The sequence below is a fragment of the Bufo gargarizans genome, chromosome 2 (assembly GCF_014858855.1).
Source record: "Bufo gargarizans isolate SCDJY-AF-19 chromosome 2, ASM1485885v1, whole genome shotgun sequence".
In the NCBI taxonomy this organism is placed as follows: domain Eukaryota; kingdom Metazoa; phylum Chordata; class Amphibia; order Anura; family Bufonidae; genus Bufo; species Bufo gargarizans.
Window position 1 is genome coordinate 109,969,720 of NC_058081.1, and position 20,629 is coordinate 109,990,348.

The 20,629-nt window shown below is 44.6% G+C and overlaps 1 protein-coding gene across 2 annotated transcripts in view; it reads right to left on the reverse strand.

The window, feature by feature from the left end:
• The window catches only part of ANKDD1A (ankyrin repeat and death domain containing 1A), a 78,179-nt gene that overhangs the window by 56,880 nt on the left and 670 nt on the right, over positions 1-20,629 (reverse strand). Inside the window, exon 2 of one of the 2 annotated variants that reach the window (XM_044283176.1) lies at positions 4,703-4,806. In XM_044283176.1, the coding sequence (XP_044139111.1) occupies positions 4,703-4,806 (104 nt within the window). Of the gene's footprint in view, positions 1-4,702; positions 4,807-20,629 lie in introns of those variants that run through there. The other variant, XM_044283177.1, reaches the window with a different exon arrangement.

Below are 20,629 nucleotides of genomic sequence, written 5' to 3' on the forward strand. Positions count from 1 at the left end.
TTGGCGTCTAGTGGGTATACCAGGGTGCCAGCACATTGCTGGCACCCTGGTATAAACGGCTGACATCGGTGATGCGATGTCAGCCGTTTAACCCTTTCCATACAGCGGTCCATACGGACCGCTGTATGGAAAAGGTTAAGAGCTCAGGGAGCTCCCTCCCTCTCCCATCGGGGGGCTGCTGTGCCTTTGCAGTCCCCCGAATGGAGAGGGAGAGAGCTTTCAGGCAGCCCCCCAAGCCCCGTCCTTACCCTTCCCCGTCTGCGCAGTTCTGAACACTACTGAGCAGACGGGGAAGGTTCCCATGGCAACAGGACGCCTTCTCAGGCGTCCTGCTGTCCATGGTTCTGAACAGATCTGTGCTGAAAGCATAGATCTGTTCAGACAAAGTTTAAGTAAAATACAGTACAGTACAATATATATTGTACTGTACTGTATTATGCAGACATCAGACCCACTGGATCTTCAAGAACCAAGAGGGTCTGGGCCCAAAAAAAAGTGAAAAAAGTGAAAATAAAGTAAAAATCAAAAAACACATTTATCACTGATTAAAAATGAAAAAAAATAAAATTCCCTACACGTTTGGTATCGCCGCGTCCGTAACGACCTGATCTATAAAACGGTAATGTTACTTTACCCGAACGGTGAACGCCATAAAAATAAAAAATTTAAAACTATGATGAAATTGGAATTTTGCCCACCTTACTTCCCAAAAAAGGTAATAAAAGTGATCAAAAAAGTCGCATCTACGCCAAAATTGTAACAATCAAACTGTTATCTCATCCCGCAAAAATCATACCCTACCCAAGATAATCGCCCAAAAACTGAAAAAGTTATGGCTCTTAGGCCTCATGCACACTGCCGTGTTTCACGGCCGTATGCGGGCCGTAGAACCGCGGCCTGGATCCCTCCTGAGAGCAGGAGCGCACGGCGTCACTGGTTGCTATGACGCCGTACGCTCCTGCTCTCAGGAGGGATCCAGGCCGCGGTTCCACGGCCCGCATACGGCCGTGAAACACGGCAGTGTGCATGAGGCCTTAGACTATGGAAACACTAAAACATGATTTCTTTTGTTTCAAAAATGAAATCATTGTGTAAAACTTACATAAATAAAAAAAAGTATACATATTAGGTATCGCCGCGTCCGTATTGACCGGCTCTATAAAAATATCACATGACCTAACCCCTCAGATGACCACCGTTAAAAAAAAAAAAAAAAAAAAAAACGGTGTAAAAAATGCCATTTTTTGTCATCTTCCGTCACAAAAAGTGTAATAGCAAGCAATCAAAAAGTCATGTGCACCCCAAAATAGTGCCAATCAAACCGTCATCTCATCCCACAAAAAATGAGACCCTACTTAAGATAATCGCCCAAAAATTGAAAAAACTATGGCTCTTAGACTATGGAGACACTAAAACATTTTTTTTGTTTTAAAAATGAAATTATTGTGTAAAACGTACATAAATAAAAAAAATTGTATACATATTGGGTATCACCGCGTCCGTGACAACCTGCTCTATAAAATTACCACATGATCTAACCTGTCAGATGAATGGTGTAAATAACAACAAAAAAAACGGTGCCAAAAAAGCAATTTCTTGTTACCTTGCCGCACAAAAAGTGTAATATAGAGCAACCAAAAATCATATGTACCCTAAACTTGTACCAACAAAACTGCCACCCTATCCCGTAGTTTCTAAAATGGGGTCACTTTTTTGGAGTTTCTACTCTAGGGGTGCATCAGGGGGGCTTCAAATGGGACATGGTGTCAAAAAAAACAGTCCAGCAAAATCTGCCTTCCAAAAACCGTATGGCATTCCTTTCCTTCTGCGCCCTACCGTGTGCCCGTACAGCGGTTTACGACCACATATGGGATGTTTCTGTAAACTACAGAATCAGGGCCATAAATAATGAGTTTTGTTTGGCTGTTAACCCTTGCTTTGTAACTGGAAAAAAAATATTAAAATGGAAAATCTGTCAAAAAAGTGAAATTTTGAAATTGTATCTCTATTTTCCATTAAATCTTGTGCAAAACCTAAAGGGTTAACAAAGTTTATAAAATCAGTTTTGTATACCTTGAGGGGTGTAGTTTCTTAGATGGGGTCACTTTTATGGAGTTTCTACTCTAGGGGTGCATCAGGGGGGCTTCAAATGGGACATGGTGTCAAAAAACCAGTCCAGCAAAACATGCCTTCCAAAAACCAAACGGCGCACCTTTCACTCTACGCCCCGCTGTGTGGCTGTACAGTAGTTTACGGCCACATATGGGGTGTTTCTGTAAACGGCAGAGTCAGGGCAATAAAGATACAGTCTTGTTTGGCTGTTAACCCTTGCTTTGTTAGTGGAAAAAATGGGTTAAAATGGAAAATTAGGCAATAAAATGAAATTCTCAAATTTCATCCCCATTTGCCAATAACTCTTGTGCAACACCTAAAGGGTTAACAAAGTTTGTAAAATCAGTTTTGAATCCCTTGAGGGGTGTAGTTTATAGAATGGGGTCATTTTTGGGTGGTTTCTATTATGTAAGCCTCGCAAAGTGACTTCAGAGCTGTAGTGGTCCCTAAAAATTGGGTTTTTGTAAATTTCTGAAAAATTTCAAGATTTGCTTCTAAACTTCTAAGCCTTGTAACATCCCCAAAAAATAAAATATCATTCCCAAAATAATTCAAACATGAAGTAGACATATGGGGAATGTAAAGTCATCACAATTTTTAGGGGTATTACTATGTATTACAGAAGTAGAGAAACTGAAACTTTGAAATTGGCTAATTTTTCCCAATTTTTGGTAAATTTGACATTTTTTTATGCAAAAAAAAATATTTTTTTTTAACTTTTTTTTACCAGTGTCATGAAGTACAATATGTGACGAAAAAAACAATCTCAGAATGGCCTGGATAAGTCAAAGCGTTTTAAAGTTATCATCACTTAAAGTGACACTTGTCAGATTTGCAAAAAATGGCCTGGTCCTAAGGTGTAATAAGGCTGTGTCCCTAAGGGGTTAAGGGCCCATATGGGTCAGAAACACATCAGATGGGCGTTAGCATCGTGTTCCCCACACTATGTACATTGTCTTTGCTGTTTCTAATGCAATCAAATAAATTGAAGTTTTATGGTACGTGAAGTGCTGTAGGTTTACATTTGTAAAGAAGCGAGCTGTCGTTCCGGATTTCATGCACTCAAGAGAGGAGCTCTTCAACGCTTTTATTTGTCCAAAGAACAAGTGTCAAAGTGAAGAGACTTTGACCCAATTCAGGCTCATATGCTTCTCCACAGTGTTTGCAGAAATTTTCGTTGTCCTGCTCCACCCTACCAACAAGGACAACGGGATTTATGAACACTGACATCTACGGGTTATGAAACAACACACTTCTAAGACATGAATGAATGGTTGGCTGGGAAGTGCCTGCTCCTTCACATTCATAAATGGCAATTTACAATTCTCTGCCTTTCATTGAAGGAGTATTCCCATCTTAAGCATGTACGTCAGATGCGTTCCCATAGTGAATGCAGTATTCAGAAATGTCCTTATCTGTGTAATACAGAATATAAAAGTATTATACTTTAGGCTAAATTCATACCACAGTTCTAGCACCGCTATAATGCAGTATTTTACATGCTATAAGACCAGCAATGGGCAAGGGTGGTCTAGCGATGAAAAGGCCTCTGGAATGCTTCTCTTACTTCCCCTAGAGCAGGGGTGCACAACATTTTCTGGTTGGGGGCCACATTGTCAGACTGAAGGAATCCCAAGGGCCGAAAATAAAAGTTAAATGGGTATTACCAACTGATATACTGTATTTATTGCATATTGTACATACAGTGTAAACCATAAATGTCTGGTTACACATCTAGGACTCCCATCTAATGGGAGAATACATGAAAAATGCATGTGAGCAGCCACAAGACATAGACATACATGTCTGTCACCAGATGGTTGAGGGCCGCACAGAAGGATATCGAGGGCCGCATGTGGCCCCCAGGCTGCAGGTTGTGCAACCCTGCCCTAGAGACTGGGGGAGATTTATAGGGACTACTGCTAGTGCAAAGGTGCAGCAGACATCTGTAGTAGCAGATACCGTTTATTTTTTAGAGCAGATACCGATAATCTGAACTTTCAGGCCGATAGCCGATAATTTATACCGATATTCTGTGCATTTTCATTTTTGAAAAAACAAAAGATTCCTACACAAATCTGCTAAAAAGGAGCATGTTTATTGTTAACGTTTAGCTTTTTTTTTTTTTATCTTTTTCATTTATACTTAATTTTTGGGTGTTTGTTTTTTTCAACTCGGCAGCAGGGAGCCGACTATGACAGCCAGGGCTTCGGTAGTGTCCTGGCTGCCATGGTAACCGATTGGAGCCCCAAGATTACACTGCCGCTGACAGCAGCGCGATCCTTGTTCCCGATTCGTTATCGGCATATCCTCAAAATAGATGCCAATACTGATTACTTTGAAAATCCTGAATAGCAGCCGATAACATCGGTAAAACCGATAATTTGTCGATCCCTAGTATGTAGCAACCAATCCAATTCCAGCTTTCAGAGACTCTCTGGACAATGGAAGCTGCAACCAAATTGGGTGCTATGGGCAATTAGGTCACTTTTCTCTTGCATTAGTTTTGATATATTTCCCCCAATGCAGTCATACAAAATAACAGTGAAGACTATGCCCTGGCAGTAATGTGAAGAGACACGGTACCTACACTGTTCTTTGCTCTGACATTCACCCCTTTCTTGATCAGCTCTAGCATCTTCTCAATGTCGTTTGTCTTGGCTGCAATGTGAAATTCATGCTCAGAGCGAAGCACTGAAATAAACAAAGTGTCAAGAGGTTAAAAACGGGATGAGAAGCAAATAAATAACAGCTTTAACCCTCTAGGAGTTTTGTCCAAGCTCTGTTCCGGTTTTGAGAAAGGGACCTAACAGCTCGGGCAGCAGGGCGAGTTACTAATTTAACCCTTGATATCTCAGGCTATATCTGGGTGTCCTAGTCTTGTTTGAAAGATGACAATCTAAGCTTTAAAACAAGATCAGGATTGCACCATTATCTGCTATAAATAAGGCCTTTAAAAAAAAAAATAGGTCTGGAGTGACAGCAGCTGAAATCACATTTCAGAATCTCTTCTCTCTAGCCGCTACACAACCTGAGGTATGAAAAGGTTAAAGAAGCCACCGCACCTTCATCTGGCAAAGATCTCAGCCAGCCTGGAGGAGGAAGAGGAGGCAGGAGAGAAAAACATCCTCTCTCATGATCCCAGGGACAAGGTAACATGGACTTCTCTGCATGCTACCTATCCCTCTCTCCATCAATCAGAAAGTATACTTGCTCTCTTATTGTCACATATGGGGGTGCATCTAATCACCCCTCTGCACCAAATTACACCATTTATTGATGCCATAATCCAGACATTTGGATTCATTACAAGTGACCCTGTCAGTGCTGGCAGCTGACAGATGAAAACCGGAAGATCAGTGGAGCTACAACTGATCCCTAATAACCGTGGAAAAGGGGAAATCATCCAATACATCATTCCTGATTGCTTACCTCCTCTTACGTCTCTTCAGTGGTTAAAGCTGGTATAGATATAAATATTTGGCTACAAAAACTCTGAATTTGACACACCCCGACAATAAGCTGTTCTGCAGTAGCTCCGGAAGTCGGCGCCAAAACTATACAGCTACATGTGTAGTTCTACTGCAGCCCTATTCTCATTTAAGTGAATGGTAGAAGCACTGCAGTTACCAGTGGAGGGGGGGGGGGGGGGGGTGATCCCTGCCAATTAAATATTGATGCCCTATCTCAAGGCCATCAACATGACAGTACCAGAAAACCCTTTTAATGTCAAACTTGGCTCAGGTCATTAAAGGTGTTATTTCATTATGGCAACTTCTTCCTGGGGGAACCCCACCCTCTACGATATCCATATGAGGTAATTTAGCTCATGGACAGGGGTTTCCTTGCAGAGAAACTAATTATCAAATCACACTGGAGGGGGTTAACATTTACTTTCCTTTTAGGCAAAAAAAAATAAAAAAAAAAATAAATAAAAAAATTCGGTCACCTGTAAAAACAGTAACATGATAATGCCAAAACCTGGTTATGGAATTTTCTACTGATGACTATGCTCCTTTCAAATAAAGAACTTCACCGGTGGCATGTATAGGCACCTTGACTGGATCCTCCTGGTAAACATAGCTAGACATCTTCTGAGAGTTGTTCTGTCACATTACTGACAACCATTACATGCCCCGTGGGGATGATTTTTAGGTCTATAAAATCTAGACTGAAATATTGGATTCAGTCACTCGTGGCATTTTAGAACTGCAGCCACATCTAAACTGTAAAAGCCAAAGCACCAACTATATTTGATCTTACTGAAGGACCTCACCCCTCTTGGTTCTTAGCTATAGTGCTGATCATTTCAGTATTGGTAAAACATAAATGACAAGAAGCGTCACACTGTAAAACGCTGGCTTATGTAAGCCCATCACACCCCCCTCCATGATTCGGAGATGCTCTTCTTGTCTACAGTTTTGTAGTGACATACATTAGAGCTGACAGCCTGCCATTGTGTGTGAGGGCTCGAGGGGTTACAGGAACAAAAAACAAAGAAAAACACCTTGCCACTCCGTCCTGCACAGTGATATCCGGCTTCTATTAAAGGGGTTATCCCATAGTTAATGTAAAAAATGAAAAATCTGACATCATATAGTACAGGGCAATCTTTTTCTAATGAAGCTCACATGGATCCAGCCCTGTACCTCCCATAGATCCAGAGATCTCCCTATTCATTGTTCTGCTAGATTTATATCAAGCTGACCGCTCAAGGGGAGTGTCTTTTCTGCGGCAGCTCAGGGGGCGTGCCTCAGCTCTCCCTATGGCAGCTCAGGGGGCGTGCCTCAGCTCTCCCTATGGCAGCTCAGGGGGCGTGCCTCAGCTCTCCCTATCGCAGCTCAGGGGGCGTGCCTCAGCTCTCCCTATCGCAGCTCAGGGGGCGTGCCTCAGCTCTCCCTATCGCAGCTCAGGGGGCGTGCCTCAGCTCTCCCTATCGCAGCTCAGGGGGCGTGTCTCAGCTCTCCCTATCGCAGCTCAGGAAGCAGCTGAAGATGAAAACGAGCATGTGCGGCCATCTCAGTGAGCTGGACAAAGAAATATGAAAAAAACAAAACAGCAGGTGGCGCTATACAGATACATTTAGTTGAATAACTCAGTGGCTATAGTACATTTTTTATTACATGCAATTACAAAAGTATTTACATCCAGGTGCTGGTTTGAAAATTGCAGAACACTTTTCATGGGACAACCCCTTTAAGGGCAATCTGCCTCCCACTGTTTCTGTGGCTGCAGAACTGAACTGAACTGTGATAGCTATTAGGGTATATGGCGGTCAAGGAGAATGGGCGTTCCCTTGTCCACATGTTCATTGTGGTGCTGATGGATCTCCTTTGTGGCATCGGTTCTTTGACAGGAATAATAATGCTGCACGCAGAGATATTTTACAGCAAAGTCTGAGGGAATCTGTAATACAGTCCCCGATACAGATGTTAACAAAGCAGTCATCAGAACCAAGAGCAAAGAATATCTCCTGCTTTGGAGGACACGGTAAGACCCTGTAATACACAGTGCAAGAAATGGGAGATATGTAACTGAATTCCACTGCAGGGGGTCTCTATTAAGAATAGTTTATCTTGGTTGGGTGATCACTTTATTCTGGGGTAATGCAAAGGTTTTGCTAATTCTAACCTCTAGATTCACGAATAGCATGCCAATATATTCGTATGGAAGAGTCTTTTGCAGAACATTTGTAAGAATGGAGATGATTTCCAGGCCTCGTCCAAGAGCGACAGTAACATACTCACAGCAACCAATCATCCCTCAGCATGTTCTAGAGACTGAGAGTCGGTCAGTTTCCACTGCACTACTATTAACAAATCTGTCGTCATTAGTGCACCGGCCTATGCGAGTTCCCACGGTCCCAGCTACCAGAGAGGCCAGCACTTTCTCCTATAGGGTCCAAGTATGGCCACCGCTGATGGATTGCAGGGTGGTCATAACCCCTGGATATGAGAAGTGTGTAATGTGATGGAAAAATGAATCCTGCCAGCAAAGGAAGCAATATAGATAACAACAATACATTAGTAAGTCTCTTGTATTAACTTTCTCTAGATGATAAATACTACTTGCTGAAGTGAGAAAACCCGTTTCAGACCTATTTAAATGCATCAATTATTTTAAACAATTAATAAATAAAAGTACAGAACAATCAGCAATAAAAGTATCCTTGATTACAATGTATCTTTCATATATTAAAGGGGCTGTCTCAGTGTTTAATACTGATGAGCTATCCTCAGGATAGGTTATCGGTATTCGATCAGTGCGTGGCCGACTCCCAGAACATGGTCACATGTTTTGCAGGTCCTGAAAGAAGAAAGAAGACTGTGCCAGCTGTGCGGACAAGTGGATGAGGAGAGTTATTATTATTTATTTTTTTAACCCCTCAATCGACATTTTAGTAAGCATTTTATATTAAGAATGCTATTATTTTCCCTTATAACCATGTTATACAGAACACCTAACCCAAACTCGAACTTCAGTGAAGAAGTCTGGGTTCGGGTCTGGGTAACATATTCAGTTTTTTTTTTTTTATCAGACGCATGCAAAACGCATTGCACCCACGTGATAATAACTGAATGCAATACAATCGCAGTCAAAACTCACTGAAATTGAGTGCGCACTCACGCAGGTTTCCCGCAATGCAATGCCCTAGGGGGGGGGGGGGGGGGGGTTTGGGGTGGATGATGATTAATAACAAACATACATATCTAAATGGCGGGAGGGCTTGACTTGAGTCATCTACTGATCAGCGATCATCAGAGCATTAGAGCTGCAGGAATAAATAACATCTAAATGTCTGGTGGGGTAGATGGGGGTCGAGGGCTGATGGGGGTAGGGGGGGGGGGGTTAGATAAGCTAACCCAGCCCCCCTTCCCCCATACCCCCTTGTCCTACCACCCCATCTACCCGTACCCCTGCAAAACTTGCTAGTTTTTATTCTGTCCTGTTCACAGGATTATGTTTATTTATATTAAGATTATGTGGTTATTGTCTTATATGACTTGTTTTTGCACTTTATATGGATCTAAAGAGGTTGTGCATTTGCTTACAGCTATAGTTAATTGGTACATTAAACTGTGCATATTTATGTGTGATTACAACAGTAGGTATTTAGTAAAGACTCCACAAGTTGGGGGGGGGGGGGGGGGGGGGGCCGCACTTGGGCAGCTCAGCCTCTGTTGGTGGTGGACCTTCTCCCAGCCCTGTATCGACTATAGCATTCTACTGCATACAGGGATCAACTGCCTGAAAATGTTTAAAAAAACGGAATGACTGCCACATCGAGTCCCTGGGAGAAGGCAGTCATGACAGGAACAGGGATTTACTAGCACATCTCCGTCATCTAACAGGAGCTAGTGATGTATCCAGTTTCCAAAATATAAGGTCTGTCTCATTACTTGTGATTATTACAGTATTCTTCAGGACAACATAATAGATAGTACCTTATAGTGACTATATTGAAGTAAACACTGTATTTTGTGCATCCGAATTTATCATCTAAATCTAGACCCCCTGAGTGGGCGAAACGCGTCAGAGCATTTTGTTATGGGGGTATTATATTACCACTTGATTTCTGGCCAACTTTTATCTTGTTGAGGCAGTATCATTGCTATATGTATGTAATTTGTTTGTTTCACCGTTCACCTCCACTGCTAGGGTGATATAGGGAAAGTAGGGAAGGCATGAGGACAGGGAAACCCCACCATCAGGGGTGGTCCCTGGGGAAAGGCTAGAGTAGGATTGTACTAGGGAAAGGTTCCCCGCATAGAAAGAAACTAGCCGCCCCACCTCAACATGGAATGACCTTCCCCTTTATCTATCTATTTTTTGTTTATCGTTGTAGTATGTGTATTTGTCACAATTGTGGTGGTTGCTATATGTGTAGTACAAAATGGCCGGCCCAAGGTCTGCTCTTGTAAGGGCTCTTTCACACCTGCGTTATGGTCTTCCGGCATAGAGTTCCGTCGTCGGGGCTCTATGCCGGAAGAATCATGATCAGGATTATCCTAATGCATTCTGAATGGAGAGAAATCCGTTCAGGATGCATCAGGATGTCTTCAGTTCCGGAACGGAACGTTTTTTGGCCGGAGAAAATACTGCAGCATGCTGCGCTTTTTGCTCCAGCCAAAAATCCTGAAGACTTGCCGCAAGGCCGGATCCGGAATGAATGTCCATTGAAAGGCATTGATCCGGCCTTAAGCTAAACGTCGTTTCGGCGCATTGCCGGATACGACGTTTAGCTTTTTTACAGTGGTTACCATGGCTGCCGGGACGCTAAAGTCCCGGCAGCCATGGTAAAGTGTAGCGGGGAGTAGTATAATTACAGTCCGTGCGGCTCCCGGGGCGCTCCAGAGTGACGTCAGGGCGCCCCAAGCGCACGGATCACGTGATCGCATGGCACGTCATCCATGCGCATGGGGCGCCCCGGGAGCCGCACTGACTGTAAGTATACGCTCCCCCGCTCCTACTATGGCAGCCAGGACTTTAATAGCGTCCTGGCTGCCATAGTAACACTGAAAGCATTTTGAAGACGGATCCGTCTTCAAATGCTTTCAGTACACTTGTGTTTTTCCGGATCCAGCGTGTAATTCCGGCAAGTGGAGTACACGCCGGATCCGGACAACGCAAGTGTGAAAGAGGCCTATCAGCCACCGAAATGGGGGATATTTTTTAACGGAAAAATAATAAAAAGTTATATTTTAAGGGTCCTAGTCCGATTAGGGTGATTATACATAAAATAAAAACCTGAATACTCCTTTAAAGGGGTTCTGCACTTTCATTTAACTGATGATCTGTCCTCTGGATAGATCATCAGCTTCTGATCGGCAGGGGTCCGACACCCGGGACCCCCGTCAATCAGCTGTTTGAGAAGGCAGCGGCGCTCCAGTAGCGCCGCGGCCTTCTCACTGTTTACCGTCGGCTCGCCAGCCCACTGACGTCACGACTAGTATCAACTAGCATGGGTGCGGCTAAGCTCCATTCAAGTGAGCAGAGCTTAGCCGCGCCCACGCTAGTTGATACTAGTCGTGACGTCAGTGGGCCGGCGGTAAACAGCGAGAAGGCCGCGGCGCTACTGGGGTGCCGCTGCCTTCTCAAACAGCTGATCGGCAGGGGTCCTGGGTGTCGGACCCCCGCCGATCAGAAGCTGATGATCTATCCGGAGGATAGATATCAGTTAAATGAAAGTGCAGAACCCCTTTAAAGGGAACCTGTCACCGGGATTTTGTGTATAGAGCTGAGGACATGGGTTGCTAGATGGCCACTAACACATCCGCAATACCCAGTCCCCATAGCTCTGTGTGCTTTTATTGTGTAAAAAAACGATTTGATACATATGCAAATTAACCTGAGATGAGTCCTGTCCCTGACTCACCTCACGTACAGGACTCATCTCAGGTTAATTTGCATATGTATCAAATTGGTTTTTTAAAGCAATAAAAGCACACAGAGCTATGGGGACTGGGTATTGCGGATGTGCTAGCTGCCATCTAGCAGCCCATGTCCTCAGCTCTATACACAAAATCCCAGTGACAGGATCCCTTTAAATATTTATTGCCCAACGTTTCCTAATCAGGAACATCGATACAGGCAAAAAATGGCGGTGTACAGGAATGTGAATGTCACATGTGAACATAGTTTTAACCAACATTTAAGCTTTGTTAGTTTAAAGTTTCAGTAATTTCCTGCTACGTTTATTACTCATACAAGCACGCATTACTTCTTTCCTCATGATTATAGAAACAATCTAGACAGAATATAAACAACAAAAGAAACAAAGGGAAACATCTAATCCTATGTACACAAGGAACTAGGAAACGCAAGAGGAATACGTGCCCTCAGCCGCCTGCTTGTCATGCAATGTCATCTATTGTCCCACTTATGAAGGTAAGTAACTACAAGACCAGCTTTTCCAGACAGTCACCATGGGGAAGTGGTGCACACAACACGACAAGTAATATATCCAACTTGGTGCAAAGTCAACCTTCAGCAGTGAATGTACAATAAAGAGTCAGTAAATCCAGCCCGGCCCTTATTTCCATACCGCCGTTACTTCCAGCCCTGCAAACGGCATGTGATCACACATTTTATATCTTATATACCTTGTGTTTTATATGGAATCCATCGTTATGCCTTACTCTGTAACATGTACTGTGGGAGATTGTACCTAACAGCGCATCAAATGGTTTTAAAAGGGTTCTCCGGGCGTTTAATATTGATGGCCTATCCTCAGGATAGGTCCTCAATATCAGATTGGAAGGGGGTCTAACACCCTCGCCGATCATCTGTATGGGGAGACGGCGCACACCATGCACACGTGCTGTCTCCCTTCTGTCATGCTGTTCACCGCTGCTGTCTATGGCAAAGCAGCAGTGAACAGGAAGAGAGACGGGAGAAGGCTCATGCACAAGGTGTGCGCCGTCTCCTCATACAGCCGATCACCCGGCACCCCCGCCGATCTGATAATGATGACCTATCCTGAGGATAGGTCATCAATAGGGATGAGCGAATCGACTTCGGATGTTTCATCCGAAGTCGATTCGCATAAAGTGGTACCTTGGAACCGAACCAGAGTTCAGGAAATGTTTTTTTACAGTACAAATTTATGAAGTTATTGCGCAAAGTCTCACGAGACTTCGCAAAGCAATAACTTCGGCTCATCGGAGCCAATACATTCTAATACTGTACAGAGCTCCTGCTCCATACAGTATTAGAACTAAGTTTTATGCAAATCGACTTCAGCTGTTTCATCCGAAGTCGATTCGCTCATCCCTATTCATCAATATTAAAAAGCCCGGAGAACCCCTTTAACCTATGCAACAAACACTGAGGTCCTGTAGGACACTTACAGAACACATAAAATATACCATTGTCTCCCAATACTGGGTCTGCAGAAAAAGGACTTGTCCAAATGTGCTACCAAGTGCCCAGGTGGGCGGGTTACAGGTTACAAAGTGGCCAAGCCCACCTCTGCTAGGCAATTCCAACTCTTCCCCATGATCTGTACTGTTCATGCCCTCTCCCTTCACATCACCTGTACATACAGCCAAATCTTGCGCAGGAGCAGTCTACAGCCCTGCGAGCACCTGCGCATTACATTCCGTGCTGCCTGCTTCAGCCTCACTGCGTCTACTGCGCATGCGCTACTCTCCCACCTGACAGGGCTATAGACTGCACCTGCGGGAGATTAGGCTGCACATGACAATGACTTCAAGGGAGAGGAGATGAATAGTACGGGGGGCTCATCTGTACAGAAATCAAACATCTTTTTCTGGGGGATGCAGAGACAGTATTGGGATACAAAGGTAAATGTCCAATGTTGTGGAGGTGTCCTACTCTAAGTTTCATAGGTGACACACTCCCTTTAATCATTCAAAATTCTGCATATCGCACACAATTATTTGCAACAATTAATTTGTCGCATTTTATGAATGGATAATATGAACGTCCATGTACTGTTGAGAAACACTGAAAGTTTGCAAATTACCATGTACTATATATATATATATATATATATATATATTTTTTTTTTTTTTTTTTTTTTAATAACTGGTGTTTAGAACCAATACCAAGCGAATGGAGGGAACTTGTGAGGGGATTCAAGGACACGAGTCCCCCTCAATCCCAGCGCACTTAGGAGCTGAGATACTGACAGGTTTCCAGCTGTAAAGGCGGGATATGCGTCTGTGCGAGGGACTCCAGGGCACATAAATGAGAGACGCTATATAAATGATTTAACACTTTAAAGGGGTTGTGTCACTTCAGCATATGTCATTTATCATGTAGAGAAAGTTAATACAAGCCACTTACTAATATATTGTGATTGTCCATATTGCCTCCTTTGCTGGCTGGATTCATTTTTCCATCGCATTATACACTGCTCCTATCCAGGGGTTACGGCATCTGCACAGATACGAGGTGACTGGACGGGAGCGGCTGAGCATGAGCGCCTACGTGCGCTCCCACAGTCCTGGCCACCGGACAGGCCAGCAGTGCAATCCTTACCAGTTCCCTGGCAGCACTGAGAGCCCGGGTCTGCACATGGCAGCCGAGAACCAGGGCATCAGTACATATAGGAGGATATCTAAGAGGAGGGTATGTGATGTATATACTGGGAGGACTGGATGAGGGTATAATAGATATATAATGGGTTCCTACAACCAGTGTTGAAGAAAGGCAGGGACACAGCAAAGTCACTTCAATACGGTTTATTAATTGTTCCAGTCAACTTAGGCCTCTTTCACATGAACAATACGGATTAGGTCTGGATACGTTCAGGGTGCGTTCAGTAAAAACTCACACCATTTTGCAAGCAAGTTCAGTCAGTTTTTTCCGCACGGGTGCAATGCGTTTTGATGCGTTTTTCACGCGCATGATAAAAAAAAACCTGAAGGTTTACAAACAACATCTTCCTAGCAACCATGAGTGAAAAACGCATTGCATCCGCACCTGCTTGCGGATGCAATGCGTTTTTCACGCAGTCCCATTCACTTCTATGGGGCCAGGGCTGCGTAAAAAACGCAGCATATAGAACATGCTGTGATTTTCACGCAACGCAGAACTGATAAAAAAAAAACAAAAAAAAAACTCATGTACACAGACCCACTGAAATGAATGGGTCCGGATTCAGTGTGGGCGCGATGCGTTCACGTCACGCATTGCACCCGCGCGGAAAACTCGCTCGTGTGAAAGGGGCCTTACAGTTCAGTGCAGCCGGGTCAGGTAGTCAGTCCATAACATCGAAAATAAAGTAATGCAGGCTTGGGTCTCCTCTGGATCCGTCCACAGACCCGTGCTGCTCCACACATGGCTTGCACTCTGATCTGTAGCCTCTCACTCTAGTAGACCCACCCTGCTTCATGCTGCTGACTTTTAAAACATAAAAGTCCAGCAATAAAGATACCAAAGTTATACCGAATCAGGGTATTAGTGTACAAAGCAAACAGTCCAGCAAGGGTACCCTGTTAAATCAAAAGATGACTAAATTTAATTTATTGAGAAATGTAAAAATATACACATACAAAAGACTCTATATAATTAATACGAGGTAAGAGGCCAGGATATAGTCAGATGCACTGGGTAAGTGGTGGGTAAAAATGGGGGGGGGGGGGGGGGGGGGAGAAGTCCCTAGCACCGATACCCTATACTGGTCCTCTGCCCAGGGACGTCTCCTAGTGGTGGGGACGCCCTGTCCACGTACCTAATCTCCACCTCCTGGCTGTCCCTAGTGAAGTGAACGGTGGAGGGAGACAGGTAATAAGTGGTGCCCTAACGGATAACTAGCACACAATGAGAGAGTTAGAAGGGTGTCCACTGTATACTGCCCTCGTGACAGTATGCCAGGAGGTACAGGGTACACCAAGAGGATAAAAAATACTGTATACGAACAGACACACGCACAAAGAAACACAGATATAGTAAACAATAGATGACCTACAACCCCGACGCGTTTCACCCATACCAGTGGGATCATCAGGGGGTAATACGGGGTAGGTGTACTAAGGACCGGGAGCCCATGACAGTGGCTATAGCAGGCCCAGTCCAATGATACGTGCGTAAATAAATGCGTTGATAGATAATCGCTTATAACACGACAACAGACCCAGGGTTGGTAAGTAGTTGCCTAATGGCAAATTACATACGGTCACTCGACCCACTTCTCCACACTGACGGCGGCGGCACTATGTATCTTTTTGGCGGGTAGCCCTACACCTTAGGAGCTACGAACCTTGGTATCATACTCCTCGAGTGCTCATCAGCTAGGTATGTTCGGGGTGATTATTCATGAGCCTCTTCACTAATTATCTTTATGTGATCCTCAGCCCTCGCCAATCTCAGATCTGCAGCCTTATCTAGGTGGTCGACTTCACTAACCATGCCACCGAGTGACCGTATGTAATTTGCCATTAGGCAACTACTTACCAACCCTGGGTCTGTTGTCGTGTTATAAGCGATTATCTATCAACGCATTTATTTACGCATGTATCATTGGACTGGGCCTGCTATAGCCACTGTCATGGGCTCCCGGTCCTTAGTACACCTACCCCGTATTACCCCCTGATGATCCCACTGGTATGGGTGAAACGCGTCAGGGTTGTAGGTCATCTATTGTTTACTATATCTGTGTTTCTTTGTGCGTGTGTCTGTTCGTATACAGTATTTTTTATCCTCTTGGTGTACCCTGTACCTCCTGGCATACTGTCACGAGGGCAGTATGCAGTGGACACCCTTCTAACTCTCTCATTGTGTGCTAGTTATCCGTTAGGGCACCACTTATTACCTGTCTCCCTCCACCGTTCACTTCACTAGGGACAGCCAGGAGGTGGAGATTAGGTACGTGGACAGGGCGTCCCCACCACTAGATGTCCCTGGGCAGAGGACCAGTATAGGGTATCAGTGCTAGGGACTTCTTCCCCCCCCCCCCCCCCCCCTTTTTACCCACCACTTACCCAGTGCATCTGACTATATCCTGGCCTCTTACCTCGGATTAATTATATAGAGTCTTTTGTATGTGTATATTTTTACATTTCTCATTAAATTAAATTTAGTCATCTTTTGATTTAACAGGGTACCCTTGCTGGACTGTTGACTTTTAAAACACTATCGTGGACATGGGCCACGTATAAAACCCAGAGTGGATCGTGAGGAGTAGGCACCCACCCAGCTCTTTGCTTACTCCCAGTAAAAGCCAGGCCCGGATTAGCTGAGACCAGCTATAGTAAACAAGAGCGTCCACTATCTATCCTAGTGGACGCACAAGCTAATATATATATATTTTTTTTTTATAGAGAGAGGACTGGAAGAGGATATATATATCGTTACATGCCCTCCTCCTGTCATCCCTCTATATACATTATATACACTCCTCCTCTCTCTAGTGTATAGTTGAACCACCTCCATATACAGTGCACCCGGCAGAAGAAAGAAAAATGATCAAGATTATAATCAATAATCATCCATAAAATTGAAATAATGGAAATTATTTTTTGGCCATAAATCGCTGAGCCCTACTGTAACAATTACCAAAACGAAAAGATATTCAGACTCCCTGCCACTGTACTGCAGACATCAGTCACGAAATATAGCTGCCATTTATGATGGCCTGTACCCCAGTATGACAGGAATGCGTAAAATATAGTAGACTGTATGAGCTTCTTACACCAGACCATCAGCGCTTTCATGTGCCAACCAAAGACATCCACAAACATTAGGAAGGAAATCTCTATGGGCGGTAGGTTCTTGCTATATGCAATGCTGGAATGAACGCCATCATGTGCCGTCTGTGAACTGCCAAAGGGGCTCTGAAAAATGAAAGCTGGAATCTGATTGGTTGCTATGGGCAGCTAAGCCAGTTTTTCTTTACACCAGCTTTGATAAATCTCCCCTATACGGACAAATGAGACACAGCTCTATCATTGAATTCAGGTTTTTCATTCAGTCCCTGTGGCGAAACCAACCTCGCCACGGTGTTTTGGAGGGGGCTGTTTACCAGCCTCCTGCCCTGGGATTATGGTCCCTTAAGTTATTGGGTCTTAAGGCACTTGGGACTGAGCCCTCTGTCCCTGGATTGCATCCTCTGCTTTACTTGCTTGGATGAAGCACATGGTGAGAACAATAGATAGCGGCCATTTTAACTCACAGACACTGCTCTGACTTTTCAACACGGTGCTATCTTGCCTGTATTTGGTGCACAGAGACATCATTCAGTAGTTTGAAACTACCAAACAGGGGACACATTTATTAGTGACTATTTTTGGTATAACTTGTATATTTTCAGTGTAACTGTATCTTCCAAACTACTGAACGGATGTGGGTGAATTTTGGACATGTGGTTCACCCAGATCCCCCGATTCCGAGGATATATTGGTTATGGGGTTATTGCATGTTTTGAGGTTCCTGTGATATGTTTTATAAAACTGTATTTCTCTGCCTTTGATAATTATATTTGCCAGTGTGTTCAATGATCATCATCGGCAGAGGGGAGGATTTTGTGTGGGTGTGTTTCTATTGTCCCATTGTGTGTTTAAATGGTGATGTCTGTCCTGTTGTCTCCACATGTGTATTGGCGATCTCCCTTTTGTCATGAGACATAATTGGATTGTCTTCGGTCGTCTCCGGGACAGAGGGGAGGAAACCATGATGCATTGTGGGGATGTGTTGTATCTGCAACAAACTGTAATAAAAACCAGGCTGGGTGTGCCAGCACTTCAGACCTCTGTTGACCCTCAAGACAGAGCCTTGTCTCGTTATTGGGGGGATTTCCTGTATGCTGTTGGAGACTGATTGCCAGGAGTGTAAGCTGACTGATACGCTTTTCCTGTTCGTCTGCCGGCAGCTATCCGCGAGGTTCCAGTTTGGAGTGCTATTTTGTATCCAGTTCGGGAGTTTGGTGTTCCGCAGTAGCTGTGCCTGTCTCTCGGAAAGGGGCATATCGCCTAAACGGATTTTAACCCCTTGTCTGCTGAAACGGTGCCGTTACAGTCCCATTGCCACAGGTGTATAAAATCCAGCCCCGAGCCATGCAGTCTGCCTTTATTAATATTTGTGAAAGAATGTCGTTCTAGAGAATTCCAGCGTGGTCCTGTAATGGGATGTCACCGCAAGCCAGTTTGTGAAATTTCTTCCCTCCTAGAGATCAACCGAGCGGTATTATTGTAAAGTGGAAGCGTTTCGGAAGCAGAGCATCTCCGCCACAAAGTGGAGACCATGTGAAATTACAGAACGGGGTCGCTGAGGTGCGTAGGGCATTAAAGTCGCCAAAGCTCTGCTGACTCTGCGAGGCTCCATTAACATCAGCACAAAACCTGTGCATTGGTAGCTTCCTGACATGGCTTTCCATGGCCGAGCAGCTGAATGCAAGCCTTACATCACCAAGTGCTGGATGGAGTGATGCCAGCGACACAGCCAGTGGGCTCTGGAGCAGTTGTATATGTGTTGTGTGGAGTGACTCTGGATTTGGTAAATGCCAGGAGGCGGCAGAAAGGATCATGCTCTAGGGTTGTTTTTCAGGGGTTGGTCTAGGTCCCTTAGCTCTAGTAAAGGAAAGTCTTAAAGGGGCTGTCCGGTCTTTTTACTATTGATGACTTCTCCTCAGGATAGGTCATCAATATCAGATCGGCTGGAGTGCCGGGTGTCGGACGTGCGCAGTGTGCACGTGCCGTCTCCATTATCTCTTTCTGCCCACTGCTGCTGTCCCATAGACATACAGCAGCGGACACGAAGAGAGACACGCGTGTCACCCTGTACAGCTGATTGACACCCGGCACCCTGTCAGACTCCCGACCTGGACAACCACTTTAATGCTTCAGTCTTTCCCGCATTGATCTGCTGAGAACAAGTACATAGCAGTGGGAACATTGCGTAGGCATGATGGCGATACAGCATCTGTGCGAGATTTCAGACTGGAATCCAACATGACTAAGAAAACCATGGCCATCAATCAAATGCCAAGGGCGGGCAGAGGTGTTGCAAGCTCGACTTCAAGCGAGAAAGCCGCAGCCCCCTTGAATTCAAGACCCTCATTTACATACAGCCTGCGGGGGAATAAAAAAAAGTCTATTTTCGGCGAATAGGCTCATCAGACAGCAATGAGAAACAATCAGCTGGCGGATTAACGTGCATTTGGTAGGCGACAGGTTCCCTTTAAAAAGGTAAATAATTTCCTGGACAACTCCTTAAAGGGCTTCTCTGCTAATAATAAAATGTTACCAAGTGCCCGCAGTCTGCCCCTCTAAGCTAAAGATTCCTGCGTACCTGCTCCCCGCCACTCCAGTCCTCCTCGCTACCTCCTGCACGACCATGTTCCTGTCCCCGGACCGTTTATATCCGATGCAGCATGGGCATGGTCACATGCTGAGCTGCAGCCAATGACATGGCTACGGTGGAGCATGTGACAATGTCCATGCTGCACCGGATATAATCATGGAGGGCACTAGTAGGATGGAGACACCGGAGGCAGTGCAGAGGGCCGGAACAGAGGGTAGCAGGTAAGTAGCTAGGCTTAGTGTAGGGGCCGTTCACATCTTGTTTTTTAGCTGTGTGGCAGGCAGGGATATGTTTAGAGATACAGTAAAAAAAAATATATAACTATGGAAACAATGGCAGATGGCGTGAAAAGCATGTACTCACTCACTACATTTACTCAATAGTCTATAGGCTACTTTCACACTCGCGTTTTGTGCGATAATACAAGTCTGCATCCGTTCACAATGGATCCGGTTGTATTATGTCTTCTATAGCGATGACGGATCAGTCTTGAACACCATTGAAAGTCAATGGGGGACGGATTCGTTTTCTATTGTGCCAGATTCTATCAGTGAAAACTGATCCGTCCCTATTGACTTACATTGTGTGTCAGAACGGATCCACTTGGATCAGTTTCATCAAACGGACACAGTGTCAGTCTCAAAAGCGGAATGGAGACAGAACGGAGGCAAACTGATGCATTCTGAATAGTGTTGAGCAAACTTGTGTTTTAAGTTCTGCGTCCAAAGTTCGTGTTATCGAAGAATCCCGT